Source organism: Arachis hypogaea, chromosome 5, assembly GCF_003086295.3.
Source record: "Arachis hypogaea cultivar Tifrunner chromosome 5, arahy.Tifrunner.gnm2.J5K5, whole genome shotgun sequence".
In the NCBI taxonomy this organism is placed as follows: Eukaryota; Viridiplantae; Streptophyta; class Magnoliopsida; order Fabales; family Fabaceae; genus Arachis; species Arachis hypogaea.
In genome coordinates, this window is record NC_092040.1 from 12,429,310 (window position 1) to 12,450,665 (window position 21,356).

Below are 21,356 nucleotides of genomic sequence, written 5' to 3' on the forward strand. Positions count from 1 at the left end.
AGAGTGTTAATATTTAATTGTTAAAATTTGATGTTATTGTTCCTAATAGTATTTTTTACACAGGCAAGTATCAATTTCTCTCTTGCATAAATTGATCAAGTTGATCTATAGGCAAAGTTTGCATTGTTGTATATATTATCCTGGTTAAAAATAATTATTCACTTGAAAAATTTGATACTATTGAACTAGAAAGCTTTGTGAGTTGAATGTTGGTATGATTTTTTTTTTAGAATTTTAAAGTTTTTTTAAATTTGAAATTGTCCATAAAAATGGTTTTCTTGCTCTATAGATATTTATAGTTTTGCGGATAGGTTGAGACTAAATATTATCCATTACGTGTTAGGATTTAGGTGTACTTTTAGGGATTGAATTTTATGTAACGTAAACATAATCAAATTTTATTACTTTTGCTGTAACGAATTTTTTTAAAAAAATTGTGTTTTATATAATTATTTTTATTAAAGAGACTTGAATCTGCGATCTTAAGTGAGTATAAAGAGACTATGTCATTTGAATTATAATTTATTAATATTTTATATAATTATTTAATTATAACTTGATTAGTCAGTGTAATCTAATGGTTAAACCATTAATTTGATGGGCCAATTTTATGTGTCTATCAATTATTGTTTAATTTTTATCTAACTTATTTTTTGTGATAAATTTAATTTTTTAAAAATAATTTATTTTTATATCTTTTAAATTAAATATTAATTTTAATATTTTTTAGTAAATAAACACCACTTTTTAGACACTATAGCATTTACCAATTTGATGACCTAATAGTCTGATCAACTTAATTATTAGTTGTTTGGTTTTGATAACTATAAAATATAAAGATAAAATAAAAAAATATTAAAAATAATTTTAAAATTTTTAACAAATAAAAAATAGTTTCTCCTATTGTTAAATCCTATTCAATAGTATACATGTAACTACTAGTTTAATAATTAATAATGGTGAATAATATTTTGTAAGAGTCCTTTTAAAAATTAATTAATAATAAGTAAACAAATAAATAAATAAATGGTCACCAAAAATAAATAAATAAATAAATAAATAAAGATTGAGAAAGATAATGAAGAAGTGGCAAATGGAAATCCTTCACCACTGTCACACCATACAGCCCTTCTCCATATTCGATTCTCACCCTTCTCCATGGCGACCCCATCACCCAAAACCCTATTCCCACTCTCGCGTTTCTTGCTCCAACAACAACAACTTCCGCCGGTGGGATTCCAATGCCGAACCGTTTCGCCGACGAAACTTCAACAGAAGAACCGAACCTGATGAGCAGCAGCAACAACAACGGCGGGAGCGAGAGTACTGGAGCAAGAGGCGGTGGTGGTCCGACGAGCCTCCCGATATTGACGAAGGAAGCAGCGGTGGGGTTTGGGAAGAAGTCATTGATAGTATTTGGATTTTCCAGGTAAATCCATTTTTACTGTTTTCTTTGGAATTATGCCGTTTATTTTTTTGAGTTAAATTTTTTAGTATTACAGTATTTTTTGAAACTATCAAATTATATTGCCTTTGATGTTATTTTTTGACGTTAAACATGTGTAGTAATTATTGATTGTTGAAGTGCCAAATAATACTGTAACAAATAGGAAATTGAATAACCAAAATTTTGGATTTGTAGAGCAGTTAGTTCACCTGTTTGTTAAACAGACGCCGGAGGTTCAAATTCCGTATTGTGTATGCAGTTATCTATTGGCCGGTGACAAATTCTTAAATATAGCTCCGATATACAACCGATTAATCATGACCTATTGAACTGTTACCGTGAACAACCAAAAAAATAAAAAGTAGAAAATTGAATTATTTAATATTGTTTTGTAAAATGGAAATATATTGGCATGCGGTTAAGAACCGACTAATATTTTAATAATTGATTGTTTAATATGTTTGAAGTGAGAAGCTGATATGGTAAGTAGTTATGCTGAGAAAATTTTCCTTGAAAGCCAGTTTCATTCATATATTTTTATTCAAAAAAAAGCTTCTACACTTATATAGTACAATTAATGAAAACAATTCTAATAGATTATATTGAAAAAAGCTTCTGTATTTCTAGTACTAGCTTTATGTTCTCTAGTTTTCTTCTCTCAGAATTATGATCTTGAATGTTGGTTATAATCTAGTTTTGTTGGAAAGTACTATTTCTATTATTGTCGTAGGCCTAAGTAGTCCTATTTGCAATTTTATTCATATTAATGAATACCTATTTTTTTAATAGAAAAAATAATAATTATATTGATCTTTGTTTAATTTAGTAAAAAGAGGTTGGTTTTAAAACATGGAAAAAACTGATCTTTCAAGATTTGTTTATTCAAATCTCTGCAGTTCCTGAAGGATTTATGACATGAACTAAGCGAGATGAATTTAGTAAGAATGGAATTTTCAACTCAGATTTGTTTCTCTAGGATTAAGTAGGCTATCATTCAGAGATTTTAATTAAAATTCCTTGGTAATTGCCTAATTGGAACCCAGAATGGAGTCAGTGTACTGGAACCTACAACTTTTTTTTTATCTTAGAAGCTCATAACACATCCAAAGCATTGGCAGCACAACCTGTCTTAATCCTAATTTGAAGGGTTTGTCATTGAACTCAATACAATATCTTCCCCCTCATTTTCATTTTCTATATTCAGTCTGTATGGTATGAGAGTGAAAATCAGAAAGAAAATGAGCTATTGCTGCTTTCATTATCCATAACAATGCTGGTTAAAGATTTGCGTGGTGGCTCTTTGAAAATAACTGTTGCCTACTGTTATCAGTTTATGATTGCTGTAGTTTATTCTGCTTTTTGAATATTGCTCATCATTATGTCTTTTGTCAAGGAATTCTTATGCTCACAAAAATCCTTGTACTATTATGAATTATGAAACTAGGAATTTTTTCTTTTGTTATTATTGGGGATAAAGGGGAGCCCTGGAGCAGAGTTGAGTTATGTGATTTCAAGGTCACGGATTCAAGTCGTGGAAGCAGCCACTTATATAATTATCAGATTAGGTTGCGTATATTACTCCTTTTGGGTGCATTCCTTTTCCGGACTCTGCGTGATGCTTGTATACCGGAGTGTCCTTTTTTTATATATTATTTTTGGGGATCTATCTATTTGTATGGTCTAGTTGTTACCGAAACCATACATGACATTGTTTGTGTTTCATAATGCATTGAACAAATTTTTTTTTATGCAAGGTGCTGCAATGTATTTCTTTTTTCTCACTGCAGGTTTTTAAATCCTATGGTTGGGCACTCCCTTTCATCATAGTATCATTTTTGCTATCTACTGGTCCAAAAGCTTTCCTGATGGCATTAGCACTTCCTCTTGGTCAGTCAGCACTTCAATTAGCATTTGAGAAACTATGGGGACAGCCGGAGAACAAACCGAAACGCAAGTATAGGACAAGGAGGAAACCCCGTGGAATGAATGGCACCACAGTTGATGAAGAAGCAGAAGAAAACTCGAGAATGAGAACGGGGAGGACAGGCTACCAATCATGGGTTGTTGAGGACAATAATAGTTCAGCTGCTGATAGTGGGAACCGAGAATCGCAAAGCTTTAGGGGGTGGGATGACTTAGAAAGATCTAGATCAACAAGCTCATCTCGTATGATGGATGGGTCAAGAAGCACACGAACAGAAGCCGGCAGGCTGAGTAGGAGAGAAGTAAAAAGCGACACGCCGCTGCTGTTGCGATTACTTATTGCCATTTTTCCATTTTTGGGCACATGGACAAAGATGCTTTGAACGTGATAGTCTCTATCATTAATCTTTGAGGAGAGGCCAAGAAGTTATTTATCTTCATAGCATGCGTGGTCTTATGTCTTAATATATAAATTACTTGATGAATTAAGTTCATCCACATTAGCAAACGCACGTTCTTATTTTTTCAAATCCCCATTTTGGTGGTCTTTTTAGTGTGTTGTAACTTGTAACGAGTCCTTCACCAAATAGTTATTTTGTTGTTATTTGTATATTTAGATAGACAAAATCTTTGTGGGTTTAGCTCCAGGAGAAAGAAGCTTTTTATGCCCCCTCTTCTGCTTGAATGTGACGTTCACTTCTTTGAGTTCTAATTCTATGCTAAAAATCGATTTCAATATCCTGTTTTTAATTGTTTCGGCTTTAATAAAATTGGCCACCTTCACAAGTAGCCGTGAATCAGATATGGTAAAATACACTAGAAACTATAATCAATTCTATGCTAAGAATGGTTCTTGTTTGATTCACATTTTTTGTTTATTATAGAAGTAGAAATGTGTGTTAGGTTTAGGAATTTTTAATTTTGGACGTTCGATTATGTTGAGTTTTGGATATTTGATTAGATGGCTTTTTGGATGTAGCACTATATGGAGCTTCAGTTGTTCTTTTTTTCTTTTTAATTTAGGATTTTTAGTTTAAGATGTTTTAACATAGAAATCCTACTTTTGAATTGTTTTAGGTTTTGGATGTTTTTCTTCTATTAGGTCTCAGATGTTTATTTGGATTGTTTGAAATTTTCCGAACGTGATTAAGTTTAGAGTTTGAAATGTATAACCAAATTGTAATTTTTTTTTTTGACAGGTTGCTATTGAAGAGTGGCTGCCAGCGAAAGGACACCCCATAGTGGTTGTTGGAGGGCGGTTGCTGGCTGGAGGCTGGTGGTTGCTGAATGGTGGCTATCGAAGAGTGGTTACTTGCAAGGGATGAGATTGTGGTGTTAGTGGGCAGTGGCGATATGAATAGTGCTACTGTGCTAGGAGACAGAAGAAGAGAAAAGCAAGCTAGTTTTTTAAAATAATTACTATATTTGTTTAGTAAAATTTAAAATATTAAAATTAGTTAAATATAGTAGTTATTTTATTAAATATTTTAAATTTTATTAAATAAATATAATAGTGATTTTAAATATTTTAATATTTTAAATTTTATTAAATAAATATAGTAATTATTTTTAAAAAATTATATTAAAATATTAAAATTTAACAAGTAATTCTATAAATTAATTTTTAAATTATTAAATTCTATCATATAAATTAAATAATAATAAAATTATAATTTTAAAAAATTTAAATTTTAAAATGACTACTATATTATTTAGTGAGATTTAAAATATTAAAATTTTAAATATATAATCAATAATAATTTGATAAACTCATTTAAATAAAAAACAAATTACAATTTGAATATGTAAAATTTTAAAATACAAATAATAAAATAATTTTATTATAATTTTATTATTTTTATTATTTTATGTAAAAAAAATTTGTTGATTAAGATCTAAAAATTAATATTAAAATTAGTTCTATAAAAAATATTTTAAAATATTATGAAAAAAAATTTATATACGGACTAATTTGATTAATTTTTAAAATTTTATAGATGAAAAAGATTTACGTTTGGATTGGGACTATTTTGATTATAAATAATTTTTTTACATGTCAAGTGACACGTGACATGTTAGATGTCACTGACCTGACACGTCAACTAATTATCTTGTGACACGTGGCATTAATCTACCACGTATCATGTCATGTAGCACTTAACGTGATACGTCATTATCTAACTAATAAAAGGACTAATTTGACTTACGTTTTATCTTTTAAAGACTAATATAACTAAAAAAATTATTTGAAAACTAATTTAAAAAATAGATAATCTTTTATGAACGAAACCATTTCTTCTTTTATAGAAACTTAATTCTTTAAAATGTGTAACAAGTATAAAATTTAGTTTGGGTAAAAAGTTTAATTAAACTCATTTTGAAAAAATAAATTAAATAATAAATATTTATATTAAAAATAATTTATAAATAAATTATTTTGTATTTGAAAAATATTTATTTTAAAAAAATATGATAAAAAAATTTATTTTGAGAGAAATTATTTTTTTAACTTTTTATAAATATTTAAATAACTTTTTAAAAATTATAATTTAATTTTAAAAATTATATTAGACATTAAAATATTATTACTTTTTATAAATCAAAAACTTAAAAAAATAATAAATTTTGAAGCTTTTTAAAAGAGCTCTAAACATCTTCAAAGGTGAGTTTCTCCCTCTTTTTTTCTAACACATAGAGACTCAAACCATTAGAGCCAAGAATAAATGAATTCTTGCACAAGTTTCAAGGAGGATGACTTCCTCTTCAGAGGGACTTTAGACCATCCTTAGTAGAAAACTCATCTTAATTCCTATTTATGGCTCACCTGTTATAAAAAGTAACTCCACATTAATTTTTGCGTCATAAACAGTAAATAGAAACTCAAAGCATCTCTTTCTTCTCCATTAGAAGGAACTAACTTTAGTCCCTATTGTGGTTCCACTTAATTAATTAATTAAAATACTTAAAATTAATATAATTAATTTTTTAATAATATTATTTAAATTTAAAAATAATTCACTATTGAAAGATATTAATATTAAATAAATTCATATATAACAATAATACATAATATATAATTCGGGATTACACTAATTTATAGTTTTGTGTTTACAACCGGTAATTTTAATAATATTATTAGCATTTTAAATTTTAAAAATAAAAATAACCAACTCAATTAAAAATTATTTTGTAAGGTGTAAAAACTAAATTTATTTTTTAATGTAGATAAATTTAATTAATTATAATTTAATATAATAATATAAATAATATTTAATATTAATTATGATATAAATAATTAATATAAATTATTAATTAAATAAAAATTTAATTATTTAATCTAATTAATTATTAAAATTATTAATAAATTAATTATAATTTAATTATTTAATTAATTATTATTTAAGTAATTAATAAATTATTAATTAAATAAAAATATAATTATTTAATATGATTATTTATTATAATTATTACTAACTTAATTATTATTTAATTATTTAATATAATTATTTAATTATTTTATATTTTATATTTTTTTATAATAACTTGCCAAGTGACAAATTATTATTGGTTGATCAGAATCTCTGTTTAGAGGGACTCTCTTCTTGAGATCCGTGCAGAACTCAACTCTTCTTCCTTCAAAATCCATCCATTGAAATTGCTCTTCTCTCACCAATAATAACTGATCATGTGGCAAGTTATTTTTAAATAATAATTAATTAAATAATTATATTAAATTATAATTAATATAAAAATATACTAAATTAATTAAATTTATTGCCATAAAAAATAAATTTAATTTTTTATACATTATAAAATAATTTTTTAGTGAGTTGTTCATTTTTGTTTATGAAATTTAGAACGTTAACCATATTATAAAATTATAGAATTTAACTATATTTTTTATATTAAGTAATTTTATAAATTAATATAATTTCGATTATATATTGTGTATTATTTTTATATATAATTTTTTTAAATTAATATTTTTCACAATGATTTATTTTTGAATTTATAAATTTAAAAAATGTTATTGTAAAGTAGTAATTATATTAATTTAATTAAGTGAGACCACAATAGGGACTAAAGTTAGTTCCTTTTAATGGAGAATAGAGATGCTTTGAGTTTTTAATACGTAAAAGTTAACGTGGAGTTACTTTTTATGACAAGTAAGTTATAAATAAAAATTGGGATGAGTTTTTTACTGGAGATAATCTAAATGCTTTTTGCCGCATACGGTACTTTTTTTCGATTTGTTGTTTTTTTTTTTTAACTTGCAATAATAGAGTGAGAAAGCTTATTTTTAAAATTTATAGCTTGTTAGGTACATTCATAATTTTGATCCAAAAATATATCTATGGAATTTGATTTTTTTTAAGATCTTGCTATGAATTTGATCGTGCTTCTAAAAATAAAAAATCACACTTTCGTAACTTTTTGAGATGGGTTCTAAACTCAGATCTACGTTCTAAGGTGTTCTTTCATTAAATTTACCATTTTGAGGTCTTATTCAGTTCTAATTTGCAGAAATGAAATGATGAAAATTTTAAACTATATTTGTTATTTGTTAATAATATAAACTCAATACGAGGTATGCAGCTAGTAATATCTCCTTTTTTAATGATGATAAACAATTATTTTTAAGAATTTTATGTATTCTCATAAATATTATCGGAGCCTGTCATGTAAGCATTTCTAACTAACTTTGATTAAAAAAATAGGAAGCACTAAAGTGTGGACAACCGCCAAGGAATCAAACGATAGCAAAGAAACACAGCAGAAAATCCCAAGTGCCTGAGCACTTTGAGGCCTAAGGTTGTGCCTTCAATTCCGTTCCTCACTCAAAACTAGAACCCTAAACCCCTAATCTCCCCTATTTTCCGTGTTTCTGAATTTCCGCGCAAATTTTTATTTTTTTTTTCAAATGTCTCAGCCTTTGCCCCTCAAAAGACAAGGTGAACACCACCCTGATGATGGCGCCTCTCCTATTAAGCCTTCTCGCCTCAAAATTGCACTATCTTCCGAGGATTCCGACAAAAAGGTATCATTTTTTTAGGGTCCTTGGTTTTGATCACTGAGGTTTTTCAGTTTTAATCCCTTACTGTGCCACCTTGTTGCTTTGCTGCTTTATTTTTATGAGTTCCGTTTTCTGGGCTTGTAAAGTTCAATTATTGTAATTTTTCACATTCCTTTTTGGAGTGTGAAATGACAAAGCTTTCATTTTTGGTTTCAGAATGCGAACAAGAGGCTCAAAGATGTTGAAATCTGTGTCCCAATAGTGTATGGGACTACTGCATTCTACCTGGGTAGGAAGGCCAGCGAGTGAGTTCTATTCTATGATTGTGCCCCCTTTTTTTTCCCTTCTTTTTCTCTGCAATTTTCTTTGTGTCTCTAATCCTTGGATGCTGCTAGGTCTCAATCTCATAAGTGGACTGTGTATGTACGTGGTGCTTCAAATGAAGATCTTGGAGTAGTGATAAAGCGTGTTGTGTTTCAGCTGCATCCTAGTTTTAACAACCCTACTAGAGTAGTTGAATCACCGCCTTTCGAATTATCCGAATGTGGTTGGGGTGAATTTGAAATAGCAATCACACTCCATTTCCACAGTGATGTCTGTGATAAACAGCTGGATTTGTGAGTTTTAGTTACTTATTATGCTGTCTTCATGTTTGTTTTGAATTTGTTATGTTTAGACTTTAGAGTTGAGGAACCAATTTTCATTTATTTATTTTATTAGTTATGAATGGTACTGGATTTTGTGCTTGTAGGTATCACCATTTGAAATTGTATCCAGAAGAGGAATCTGGTCCTCAGTCAACAAAGAAACCTGTTGTTGTTGAATCTTACGATGAGATTGTATTTCCTGAACCGTCCGAGGGTTTTCTGGCGCGTGTGCAGAATCATCCTGCTGTTGTTGTGCCTAGGCTTCCTGCTGGTTTGAATTTGCCTAGCCCAGGTGAGTTCTTTCAAATGTTCTTTTTCATCCCGCACTCTTTATGAAGAATCCTTTAAATGTATCGATTATTTTGGCTTATGCAGTACCAATTGAAACTGGGAATGGAAAGGAGAGAGGTGACACCAAAGATCATCCTCTAACCCAGTGGTTCTTGAACTTCTCGGAGGCTGATGAGCTCTTAAAACTCGCAGCAGCTCGCCAACAGGTTGCATCCGCTTTTGCTCTGTTCCCCTTCCTGTCAAAGTAGTAGTTAGATTTATTGATGACATTTGTTCTGCATTAATTTTGTGAGGATGCTTCCCTCTCTAACGAAGCATAATTATATGCAGTTATGGGGATTAGAATCTTGAATTAAATACAACAGATTAGTTCCCTCTTTGCTCATAGTGTAGTTGTAATTTATTGTGCACTCGCACTAGTTACATTTTATCTTTGCTTGCATGTTGAAACTTGAAACATATTATATGGTAATTTTTAAAAAAAATAAGGCTTACTGGTTGAAGTATTTTTTTTAATCCTTTCCCAATGTCATATGCATTATGCTGACTGTATTATGCACTGTCCTAGGTTCAAGCTCACATTGTTAAACTGCGACGACAATTGAGTTTGGTGGAAGGGATGCCTCAGCTGTCGAAACCACCATCAACTTATGAATCATAATATGGTTTTCTCTTCTGAAATTCTTAGTGGCCTCTTCTTTAGGGTAAAGTTGGACGATTAGTGATTGATATGTATATTTGCATATGGTAGCAACTTCAAAGACCTTCCTTGTAGATTGTCTCTAATATTTCTATATGTAGAAACCACTAAATTGGAATCTTAGGTTTGTGGTGATGTGTACCAGACTAACGGCTATGTCCTCATATTTTATCTTGAACTTAGATTTCTATGTAAATTTCCTATTACTATGATTATTAACAAGCTTGTCCACTTAAAGTTGACTTCATTTTGGTGTAACCAATTCTCTCTAGATATTTTCAGGTAATATTATGATCAAAGTGCACAACTTTGTATTTTATTTTATTGTTTTATTCTTTTCAAATTAGAGTTAACTACCAATTTGGTATCCGAATGATTCAAGCACTGACAAAAAGGATTTTGAAAGATGTTATTGACAAAAAAAACTATTGAATGGTTTTAAAATTTGACGAAGTGCCTATCACTTTGCTGGAGTCCATTTTTGATAAGCATAAGGTTGAGATGGTCACCGGATTTGGAAATTTTGTCTAGCTTTGAAGGTAAATTATTCATCTAGCATTATAAATTAATTTAATTAATGTTCAATTCCGATGGTCGGATTAGTAATTTAGCTTTAGAGTCAGCTAGATCATCTCATTTTGGGGCTACCTCAACATTATGCTCATCGAAAATAAGCTCCGGCGAAATGATAGATATATTTGTCAAATTTTAAAATTATTTAGTGACTTTTTTATCGATAACATTTTAGGATTATTTTTATCCGTGTTTGAATTTTTCGAGTACTGAATTAGCAGTTAATTCTTCTAAACTACTATAAAAAAAAAGAAGGAACATCACCAACAAGTTTGATACTATTTTTGTCCGCACACACTTTTAATAAGAACTAAGATATCTTAAGCATGACTTTGACATATAAAGTAGACCAAGAACAAATGTTATCTTATCTCATTTTATGTCACTAAGAATAAGAAAAAAAAATTATTTTATGTTCCCTATATGATTATGTGAGTAATTATTCTTGAGAAATTATTCATTTGTTTATCAAACACTACATAAATATAACTATGCCGATAAAAAAAGACTTTTAAAATATGATATAATACTAATTTAAACTTTTATTTTAGTTTTTTTATTGATTGTGTATATACAATGGCAACAATAAAATTTTATCTTATTGGTTAGAGTTGACTATATGGATCAAACAATGTCATTGAATTTTATTATATATTATGTCTAAAGTGAGATTCTTTAATGATTGCGAGTATAATAAAAGTAATATATCATCACTAGTTGAGAAATCTTTTAAAAAGAGTGGAAAGGATTAGAGAGAAGTGCTTTATTTATTGTGTCTATATTATAATCATGATTTCATACACTTCCAGAAACCTCTATCCCTTGCTAATGAGGCAGTAAGCATTGGCAAATACAAGTCACAAAAGTAACAAAATTGAGAGAGGACACTTAATTGATTCCTCCTCCTTGTTTTACACATATGAGAAATCAGAGAATAATAATGAATTACAAGTAATTATGACTAATCAGAAGATTAGAACACACATCATTATGAATAAGGAAATATTCATAGTAACTGAAAGCAAGCTAGTGCTTAGGCTCTTGGAGAATCAAGTTCATGGCTTCCCTTCTTTTTAGAGAAAAACCATCCTAACAAAGGCATCATTGGCTTCTTCTTACCCTTTTTTATTGAAGGGGGTCTCTCAAGAATCTTTTCATGTTCCCTATTGGGAATAACTTGAGCCAGTGCATGAGGACTAGCAAATTTCACATATCTTCTTTTCTGAAACTCTGCTGCTTCCTCATCAGCTTGAACTTGTGCCTTGATCTCCACGTTATTGTTTGTTCCATTTGAGATGAACTTAAGGTCTTCAATCTCTGGATCACAATCCTTTTGTTGAAGCCTCACCTTTGCTTCTTCTAGCTCTTTCTTGGTATGCTCGAGCTCCTTTCGCAGCATCTTGATTCGTTGAGCCATGGAGTTAGCTTCTTCTCTGGCTTTCTCAAGGCTTTGCTTTGTTTCTTCTAACTCAGATGTCAATGCTCCAACTTTGGATTGTGCATTCCCAGTTTCACTCCCTTCAACTTTCATCTTAATCATGCATGCATCCACAAAATTAACAACATTAATTAACTCTACACAATACTAACTCTAAAACCTTATTATATATACATTGATATACAGAAAAACTGAAGTGGAACCTCTTTGAGCTTGTTGGCATAAATCTCTCCAACTAGTACTTTCTCTCCGAACAATGAAACTGCTTCCTTGACAGACTTGAAAGGGGCTCGAGTATCGATCTCCGCTCGTCCTATGATCACCAATTTACCTTCAGAACTCTCCATCTGTGTATGGTTATGCAAGATAATTAACTTATAATTACAATATGTTCATATACATATAGTTGCCAAAAACTATGGTTTGAAAAATGTACTGAATCAATCAATGTCTTAAGGGTAAGGCAGTAGAAAGAGGTCCATTAAATAGAAACCATAGGGAGAGTTGGAATTCTTATAATGTGATTAATAATGGATATTGGTGCTGTAATAATTGGGCATAACTTTAAAGAAACTTGGTAGAATATAATCAAACATACATGGGTTTTATTTTCTTGTTTTCTTTACGTTCACTTCACTGGTATTTGGCTAATTGAAGTTGACAAGAGTTGTTGGAGGGTCTTGATAATTTAGTTAGTTCAATCTATTTGAAATGGAAGTATTTGAAAGCACTCTATATAGCAGCATCGATTAGGACTTGTCTCCTTTCTCAACTATACTGGATACACTATACAAGTACTGTGGTATCATTATTTATGTGTTCTTATATTATATTATATGGTGGACCACTGGACCCTATACGTGTGTATTCAAAAAATTATATTGGTGCTTAAATAAGGTGACTAACGCCCTTTAGTTAGACCTACTTGAAAATTTTAACAAACATGATTACTTAAATGAAATATACTGAGATTTGTTATATGTATTATGTAATGGACTCGTTGGTTCACTTCTTTCCTTTTATACTCTTAACTCTTAAGATGTTCGCGTCAAATACTTTGTTTAAGTGTAAATGTGTAATCGTAGTTGTAATGTTGTATCCTTTCATGTGTATGGGGCTATGGGCTAATCTTCTAATTTTTGTGGTAATTTGTATATGGGCTAAGCTAATTAGCCTTATGGTAGTGCTGACAAAAAAAAAAGCGAATTTATCGGCTGCTTTGGGCTTTCTCATGGGGATTTTTTTTATAGTAGATGTTTCAATAATAATGTTTTCTTAACCCATTAGCGACAAATCTTAAATACAATTTAGTATTCTAATAAATTAGTTTTTGGCATGTTAGAATGGAAATATCTTGGCACACCAAATAATAATAATAATAATAATAATAATAATAATAATAATGTTTTCTTATGAAATTACATTGATTTTATATTTGATTAAATATATTTATTAAACTATTTAACGATTCACAATGTAATCTTTATATAAAGATATTATTAGTGGCCAAAATAAAACTTTGAATAATATTCCAAATCATTCTTTAAGTAATTTTAGTAAAAAGCTTTAGCATCGAAAAAATTAATTACTAAGTTAATTATTTTTAAATTATTTTTATTAAACAATACAATTCCATGTTAGTTTTATCATTAGTGTGTAACAGTATAAGTATGAGTTTTCAAATCTAAGTTGATTTAAACTAGATCGCTTATTTAATTTAATCCAAACTGAAAATATCGTATTAACTTGAATTTAATTGAATTTTATTTTTAGCAAACCGCATAGATTGAATCGGATTCAGATCAACTTTTAAAAATTGATCTACTCTAGTTCAAATCGTACAATGTGTTATAATATTATTATTTTATTATTATATTTAAAATTTTGCTTATAATATGCTCAATTTGTTATAAATTTATATTATTCATGTATTATTATTTAGTAAACATGTTATGAATTCAGAAAGAGATTATTTATTTATTTTAATTAATTTATAATTTTATTTCTATTGTTATGTTATTGTTGTTTTATAAAGTACTCGTCTTTTGGTCTTCTGTCAAAATTTTTTGTTTTAGTTAGTAAAACTTAAAAAGGTTTTAGAGTAATATCCTAAATCACTTGTTTCTTGATTATTTTAATGAGTGATACTATATGTACAAGTGTTTCTGTAACTAAATTTAATCAAATTGGTATAAAATTCATCAGAAAAAAACACATGCATACCTTATTTTTTTTTGCGCTTTCTGCAACACACAAATTCTCAAAGCATAGCACAAAAAAATTTGCACATAACACAAACTTATCGATATGGCACACAAATCTTTACACGTAGCACACAAAATTTTGCTGCGAATATATTTATTAGTTGGGTTGTTTTAGATATAAAGTTCTCTAAAAAAATTTTATACTGTACGTTAAATTTATCTATGCGCTAAAATTTTTGTACTATATACTAAAATTTATGTGTTGTGTGTATTTTATTAGTATATTATACACATTTTTACATATAGCACACAAATTTTTTCACATAGCACACAAATTTATGTAATCTTTAAAAATTTTATGTAATCTTTAAAAATTTTATGTGCTACACATACATCAAAATTCCTATGCTATGCACTAAGTTTTTTGTGCTGTACATACAAAATTTTGCGTCCATTATACAAATTTTTGCTGCGAATATATTTTATTATTTGGGTGCTATGTGTATTTTATTGGTTAGGAGAAAAAATGATGAGAATGACGATGATAATAATAATAATAAAATAGGATCAGGAGAAAAAAAGAAGAAGAAAAGATTAAGTTAAACAACAACATAAAAAAGAAGAAGAAAATAGCAGTGACAGTAATAATGACGACAACAACAGTATCAACAACGACGATGATAATAACATTGACAAAAAAATACACAAAAAAAATGATAGTGACGATAATAATAATGATAACAATAACGTAAGAATAAGAAGAGGAGGAGAAGGAAGAAGAAGAAAAAGTCCCATATTAAAAAGAGATGAACGTGTAAAAATATAATTAAAATTTTAGTTCAAAATATACTTAAATGCCTAATTTTTTTATATTTAAATATTAATAGAATTATAATTTTAGACATTTTAATTTTCATGATAAGTAAGTCCGTCTTTAAAAAATTTCAAAACTTATAACTTAATTCATAAAAAATCTAAAATAATAACATTAGGTTATGTAAATATCAATACTTTTAACAATTGCAAAATAACATAGAGATTAATTTGTCCATTATTTTACGGTAACAATAGTCAAGTAGCGAGTTAAAAGTGAGTATGACTCAAAGAGAGAGAAAGAGGGAAGGTGGAAAACATAGGGAGGGGTAGACTTAAGGAACATGACAAGGATTCTAGGATTTGGAATTGAGAAGAGTATCGGCGGTTGGAGCATAAGTCCTTTTCCATTTTTGTGAGCAATCTTCCAGAGGACGTCTCGAAGAAAGAGTTATTCCAACTGTTTAACTGGACAGGGTATATCAATGATATATATCTATCCTAGAAACAAAAAAAAATGAAAAAATATACATGTTTGCGTTCGTACGATACACAACGAAAGGAGGAGCATTGAATGCTATAGCAGAAATGAACCGACTGAGGCTAAGAAGCAAGGTAGTCGGTATGGAGGAGGTTAAGTACAGAAGAATGCCAGGAATAGCGAACATAATCAGTAGACATACAGATGATGACAGGCGACACCTCCATACGAGACAGCTGCGTAGAGAGGTAGCACAACATGATTCTGAGTCACCTGGACATGAATTACGACGGAAGGAAGTTGACAAAGACCCACATGGGAATGGATGGACAAAGAAGGTGGAAGTAGCCAATGGCAAAAGAAAATTTGGAATGGTTGCAACGGAGTCTCGTAGGGGGCATGACTAAGGCAATTAACTTTAACTCTTTAAAGGAAAGGATTGCGAAGAACTTGCCTAACATCATTCAGGTTCGGAAAATGGGAGCCTACAAAGCGCTTCTGACTTTTGATAGTGTTGTGCACGCTGAAGAAGCATACACATTTCACATGAATAGCCTACTCCAACAGTTCCATAGCGTGTGAAGGTGGGAGGAGTCGGAACATAGCGAAACTCGAAAAGTGTGGCTAGAGTGCTTTGGGATGCCATTACACGCTTGGTCAGTAAACACGTTCAAAACAATAAGAAACCAATGGGGTGAAGTGGTTGGATGTGATAGAGAAACGGAATTGTGTAACTCGTTTACTGTAGGTCGCGTGCAGATCGATACCTGTGTGATGGATGTGATCCAAGAGTGGATACATATCACAATTGATACAGGCGGCTTTGATGTTCTGGTGAAGGAGGTTGGACATGAGGCGTGTCAGTTGCAGTGCACCGAGAAATTTAGGGGTGAAGAAACAGGTGTACAGTGGAACCCCGGTAACATAAGCACGATCTCAGGTACAGATATAAGGCAGCGGCCAGAAACGGGTTCATTGCACGAAGGAACTCAGGAAGAAGACTTTGTTGATGATGGTAACACGGGGGGAGGAAGATGACGATGGCAGATTAGTAATTTCAGACATAATTTTGAATGAATGGAATAATAGCAGTGCATATCTTCAGCGCCGGGAGTTAGTAACGTATTAAGCAATCACTGGAAAAAATCTCAAAGTACCTAATTTACGGAGAAAGCACGTTATGAGTATTGAGGAAGGACCTAGGAGAACGGTAACATGTGAAATCATTGGGCTGGGAAGGGGGTCTATTAATGAAAAGGAAAATAGGGTCTGCTTATACAAGACTTGGGCCAGCGACTATAACAAGTATGAGGAAGGAGGACCGGGTACGCTAGGCCCAACTGAGTCACATCTTGTGGATGGGGTTGTTGGGCCTGAGGTGGACGATTCGGGTCAGGTCCAAGGTAAGGGGGCTGGGCGCGGATATCTCAAGCGTGTGGAAGTAGGTAGAAGGGGAACACGCAGCGCTTATGCAGGGGTATCCCTCGTGGGGGATGGTGTCACCTTCGATGGGGCTGGCCACAGAGGGGATGGCTTCGGCTCGGGTATGGGGAGCCGGTCGATCTACGATGAAGGCTTCCACCTCCAAGCCGGTGAGTGCAATGCTGTCGACGACTAGGAAAGCAACGTAGATGGAGGGGCTGGGCTCACAGCAATAGTGGTCAATGTTGAGGATTGTGGCAATGCGGAACAACAGGAGGTGGCAGTGGGTCGACATGGGAAGCCTTGTGAGTGTGTCAAGGACAGAAAAGTGACACTGACCGGTGGGTGCACGGAGGAGGGCTCGAACAGACAAGGTCAAGTGAGAACAATGCTGGCCTGCTAGAACGGGGAGCTGCTGGGGGTCAATGTAAACCGCAAAGTGGTACGAGGATGGTCCATAGGCTCGCTGAGGGTGGCATTGAAGGGGATGAGCGGGGCATGAGGAAGTCGGTAATGACGCGGATGACAGTGACTCAAAAGTGGAGGAGCAAATGATAGAGAACAGAAGGGCTTGGGAGTTGGCAAAAGAGTCATGAGCACTATTATGCAATGAAGAAGACGACATCATGGCAATCCTCCAAGCGCAGAACGAAGAGATAGCTCGCAAAAGAAAAGTGGCTAAGTAGAAGGCGAAAATGAGAAGGTGCAGGTCTAAACATACAAAACAGGTGTGTAAAAAAATTTAAATAATATTTAGTTCTTGGAATGTTTGGGGGTTATGTGGTGATGGGAAGTTGAGAATGGTAAAAGACTTAAAGAATTAACATGGGTTAAATATGATAGGCTTGATTGAGACTAAAAGACAGGTTGTCACGAGATTCGATGTCGCAAGAATATGGGGACAGGATGGTCCTGGCTGGGAATATGTAGGCTCTGATGGCGCATCGGGTGGACTATTAGTAATATGGGACGAATTGGTATTTAAAATGAATAACTGGTATAAGGGAGAAAGGTGGTTGTGTGTTGAAGGAGTAAGTTTAAAGAGTAATTTTAATTGTGCATTTATTTTGGTTTACGGTGCTCATCATAGATATGAGAAGGCCCGTGTCTGGGAGGAATTGAGCTATATAGCTGGGTTATGCCAAGTCCCTTGCTGTTTTATGGGTGATTTTAATGAAATATTACATGAGGAGGAACGCAAAGGATCTGCTGGGTTACCTAGGTCTGCGAAAGACTTCAAGAGTTGGTTACATGATATGAATTTAGTGGACTTGCCGCTCACTGACCGTAAGTTTACTTGGTTTCGAGGACGGTCTTGTAGTCGCATAGATAGAGTTTTGGTTAGCTTGGAATGGCTAGAAGAGTTTTCAAAGGCGCGCCTACGAGGTGGACCAAGGGGTTTGTCAGATCATTGCCCTATAATAGTAGAGGACAGAAAGCTGAGGGGAGGCTTGAGGCCGTTTCGAAGTCTTGATTATTGGTTTACACACGATGGATTCCTTAGGCTGGTTAAGGAGGAATGGAGAGGATTGGGGGAGTTACAGTTCACAGATAAATTAAAGGCTCTGAAAGTTCCGTTGGGGAGATGGCATAAGGCTAATTTTAGTGAGATGGACAAGAAGATTATAAAGTTTGAGGAAGAAATAAAGGGAATTGATGATATGGTAAGCAATGGCGTATATGATGAAACGATGGAGGCTAGAAGAAAGGCGCTGGTTACTTGTTATGAGAGATGGCATGTGAGAAAAGAAGTACACTGGAAATAGATGTCTCGGTCTCGGCACGCGAAGGATATGGACAAAAATACAAGGTACTTCCACAATATTGCTTCAGTCAGAAGGCAGAACAATATGATTGATACACTGGTAATCAACGGCAGACTGGTCAGGAATCAAGTTAGAATAAATATTGCTATCAGAGGATTCTACAAGGATTTATATCATCAGGAAGTATCTCCTGTGGTGTGTTTCAGAGATGGTCTGGTGGTTAAGATAGGTGAGGAGGATGCTGTAACTTTTGAAGTACTGCCATCAGTTGAGGAGATCAGAGAGGCTGTGTGGACTGTAAGTCATCTAAGGCACCAGGTTGTGACGAGTACAATATGAACTTTATGAAGAAATGCTGGGATGAGATTGGATTTGAATTCACAGCAACAATGATGGGTTTTTTTTCAAACAACCAGGTTACCAGTGGACTCCAACATCACTTGGGTGGCGCTAGCCCCTAAGTTTATAGGTGCGAAGGAGATCAAAGACTTACGTCCTATTAGTATGGTGGGTTGTGTATATAAGGTTATCTCGAATGTGCTAGTTAGGAGGATGAGATCAGTAATGCCAATGCTAGTAGGTGAGACGCAAAGTGCGTTTGTAAAAGGAAGGAAAATACATGATTGAGCACTTACCGCGTGTGAAACAGTTAACTGGCTTAAACTGAGGAAAACGGTGGCCACAATAATCAAGCTAGACTTCCAAAAAGCATACGACAGAGTTAAGTGGAGCTTTGTGGACATAGTACTGTAAAAGATGGGGTTTTGACATAAATGGAGAGCGTGGGTTATGGAGTGTGTTGCAACTGCATCTATGTCGGTGTTAATAAACGATTCACCATCTAAGCCGTTCAAAATGGAAAAAGGCCTGCGACAAGGTGATCCACTCTCTCTGTTCTTATTTGTACTGGTTGTGGATGTGTTGCATCGTATGGTTGGAGAGACAGTGAGGAATGGACGGATATCACCATTGTTGGTTGGAAGAGATAGCATAGAGTTGTCACATCTTCAGTTTGCTGATGATACCATTATATTCTGCCACCAAAAGAGGAAACTATTAAGAATTACAAGTGACTTCTGCGATGCTTTGAGTTGATGTTAGGGCTGAGTATCAATTTTGATAAGTCCAGCTTGATTCCAATTAATTGTGATGAACAGTGGGTCCGGAGTATGTGTAACTTATTGGGTTGTAAGGGGGCACGCTTCCAGTTAAGTACCTTGGGATATCTTTGGGAGCAAATCCGAGATTGGTGAAGACTTGAAAGTCTATACTCGAAAAGGTGGAGGAGAAACTCAGTATGTGAAAAGCTAGGGTGCTAAATAAAGCGGGAAAGCTGGTACTTATCAAATCAGTGTTGAATAGTTTGCCAGTGTATTATTTGAGCTTGTTCAAGATGTCAAAAGCTGTTGCTGAGAAATTAATCTCCTTGCAGCGAAGATTCCTCTGGAGTAAGAAAGATGGTAGGAATGGTATGACATTAGTAAGGTGGGAAGTAGTGCAGGCTCCAAAAAAATTAGGCGGGTTGGGAGTTGATGATGCGATGATTAGGAACACAGCCCTGTTATTTAAGTGGTGGTGGCGGTTTCCAAAAGAAGAGTGCCCGTTGTGGAAGAAGGTAGTATATTCTTGCAATAATCTAAGTCCCAATGAGCTATTGTCAACTCAAGTGTTGCCTACTAGAGGGGCTCCTGGAAGGATATATGCTAGTTACAAACTCCAAATCAGCATATAAGGAATAAGATGATTACAGGCTTGTCCATGGAAGTTGGTGATGGGCGTAAAACTCGGTTTTGGGAGGATGTATGGATATAGGGCGGCTCTATGAAGGATTGATTTCCGAGACTTTTTTCTATTTCAAATCAGTGTGGATCTGTTATAGGGGATTTCGGGTTTTGGAATGAGTTAGAGTGAATTTGGAACTTCCAATGGAGACGGGAGCTTTTTCAATGGGAATTGGAACTTCTAAGTCAGCTACATGAGACTTTGAGACCTATGAAATTAGTAAATAGCAGAGAGGATAGAGTGGTGTGGAAATATGATAGGCGAGGAATTTTTTCAACTAACTCTTTTGTGCAGGTGTTGCAGGAGAAATGATTCCAGAGGAAGTAACCAGTTACAGTTTCACTCGGTCTGTTTGGAAAGGTTTAGTTCCACCAAGAGTGGAGTTGTTTGTCTGGTTTGTCCTGATAGGTAGGGTGAATACAAAGGAAAGGCTGAGCCGGTTTGGAATTATCGGTTAGAGAGATATTATATGTGTCCTTTGTAATAAAGAGGTGGAATAGGTGCACTACTTGTTTCTAGACTTTGCGTTTGCTTGGCAAGTATGGAAGGCTTGGATTTCAGGTTTTGGCCGACAATGGGCATATCCGGGTACAGTGAATTAGCACTTTCTAAGTTTGACAGAAGAACCGAGGAACAAGGAAGATCGTGAATAACGTTTGAGATGCTTCTGTGCGATCATTTGAAACATTTGGCTGGAAAGGAACAGGAGGATTTTCCAGAACATAAGCAAAAATGTTGAAGAGATCATCAACTTGACTTCGACCAGTGTGTACAGATAGAAAGAAGTGAATCCCTTTTGTTGTTGATGGTCATGTCGGAGATGACATGGGAAAGTACTCGTGTTATTTAGGTTCT

General features: G+C 32.9%; 3 protein-coding genes across 3 annotated transcripts; 2 read left to right on the top strand and 1 right to left on the bottom strand.

Moving 5' to 3' along the window:
- The first annotated feature begins 1,036 nt into the window (after positions 1 to 1,036).
- Positions 1,037 to 4,108, top strand: LOC112800808 (uncharacterized). Its single transcript, XM_025843209.2, has 2 exons — positions 1,037 to 1,429; positions 3,235 to 4,108. The coding sequence occupies exons 1-2, from the start codon at positions 1,079 to 1,081 to the stop codon at positions 3,751 to 3,753; spliced, it is 870 nt and encodes a 289-aa protein (XP_025698994.1). The 5' UTR covers positions 1,037 to 1,078; the 3' UTR covers positions 3,754 to 4,108.
- Positions 4,109 to 8,088: 3,980 nt separating this feature from the next.
- Positions 8,089 to 10,269, top strand: LOC112800809 (transcription initiation factor TFIID subunit 14b). The gene is made up of 6 exons (XM_025843210.3): positions 8,089 to 8,408; positions 8,601 to 8,689; positions 8,780 to 9,001; positions 9,136 to 9,323; positions 9,407 to 9,528; positions 9,891 to 10,269. Exons 1-6 carry the CDS (start codon positions 8,292 to 8,294, stop codon positions 9,981 to 9,983), a joined length of 831 nt encoding a protein of 276 aa, XP_025698995.1. The 5' UTR covers positions 8,089 to 8,291; the 3' UTR covers positions 9,984 to 10,269.
- Positions 10,270 to 11,343: 1,074 nt separating this feature from the next.
- LOC112800810 (WEB family protein At2g17940) lies at positions 11,344 to 12,593 on the bottom strand. The gene is made up of 2 exons (XM_025843211.3): positions 12,237 to 12,593; positions 11,344 to 12,126 (listed from the first exon to the last, which is right to left on the bottom strand). Exons 1-2 carry the CDS (start codon positions 12,378 to 12,380, stop codon positions 11,629 to 11,631), a joined length of 642 nt encoding a protein of 213 aa, XP_025698996.1. The 5' UTR covers positions 12,381 to 12,593; the 3' UTR covers positions 11,344 to 11,628.
- Positions 12,594 to 21,356: the final 8,763 nt, after the last annotated feature.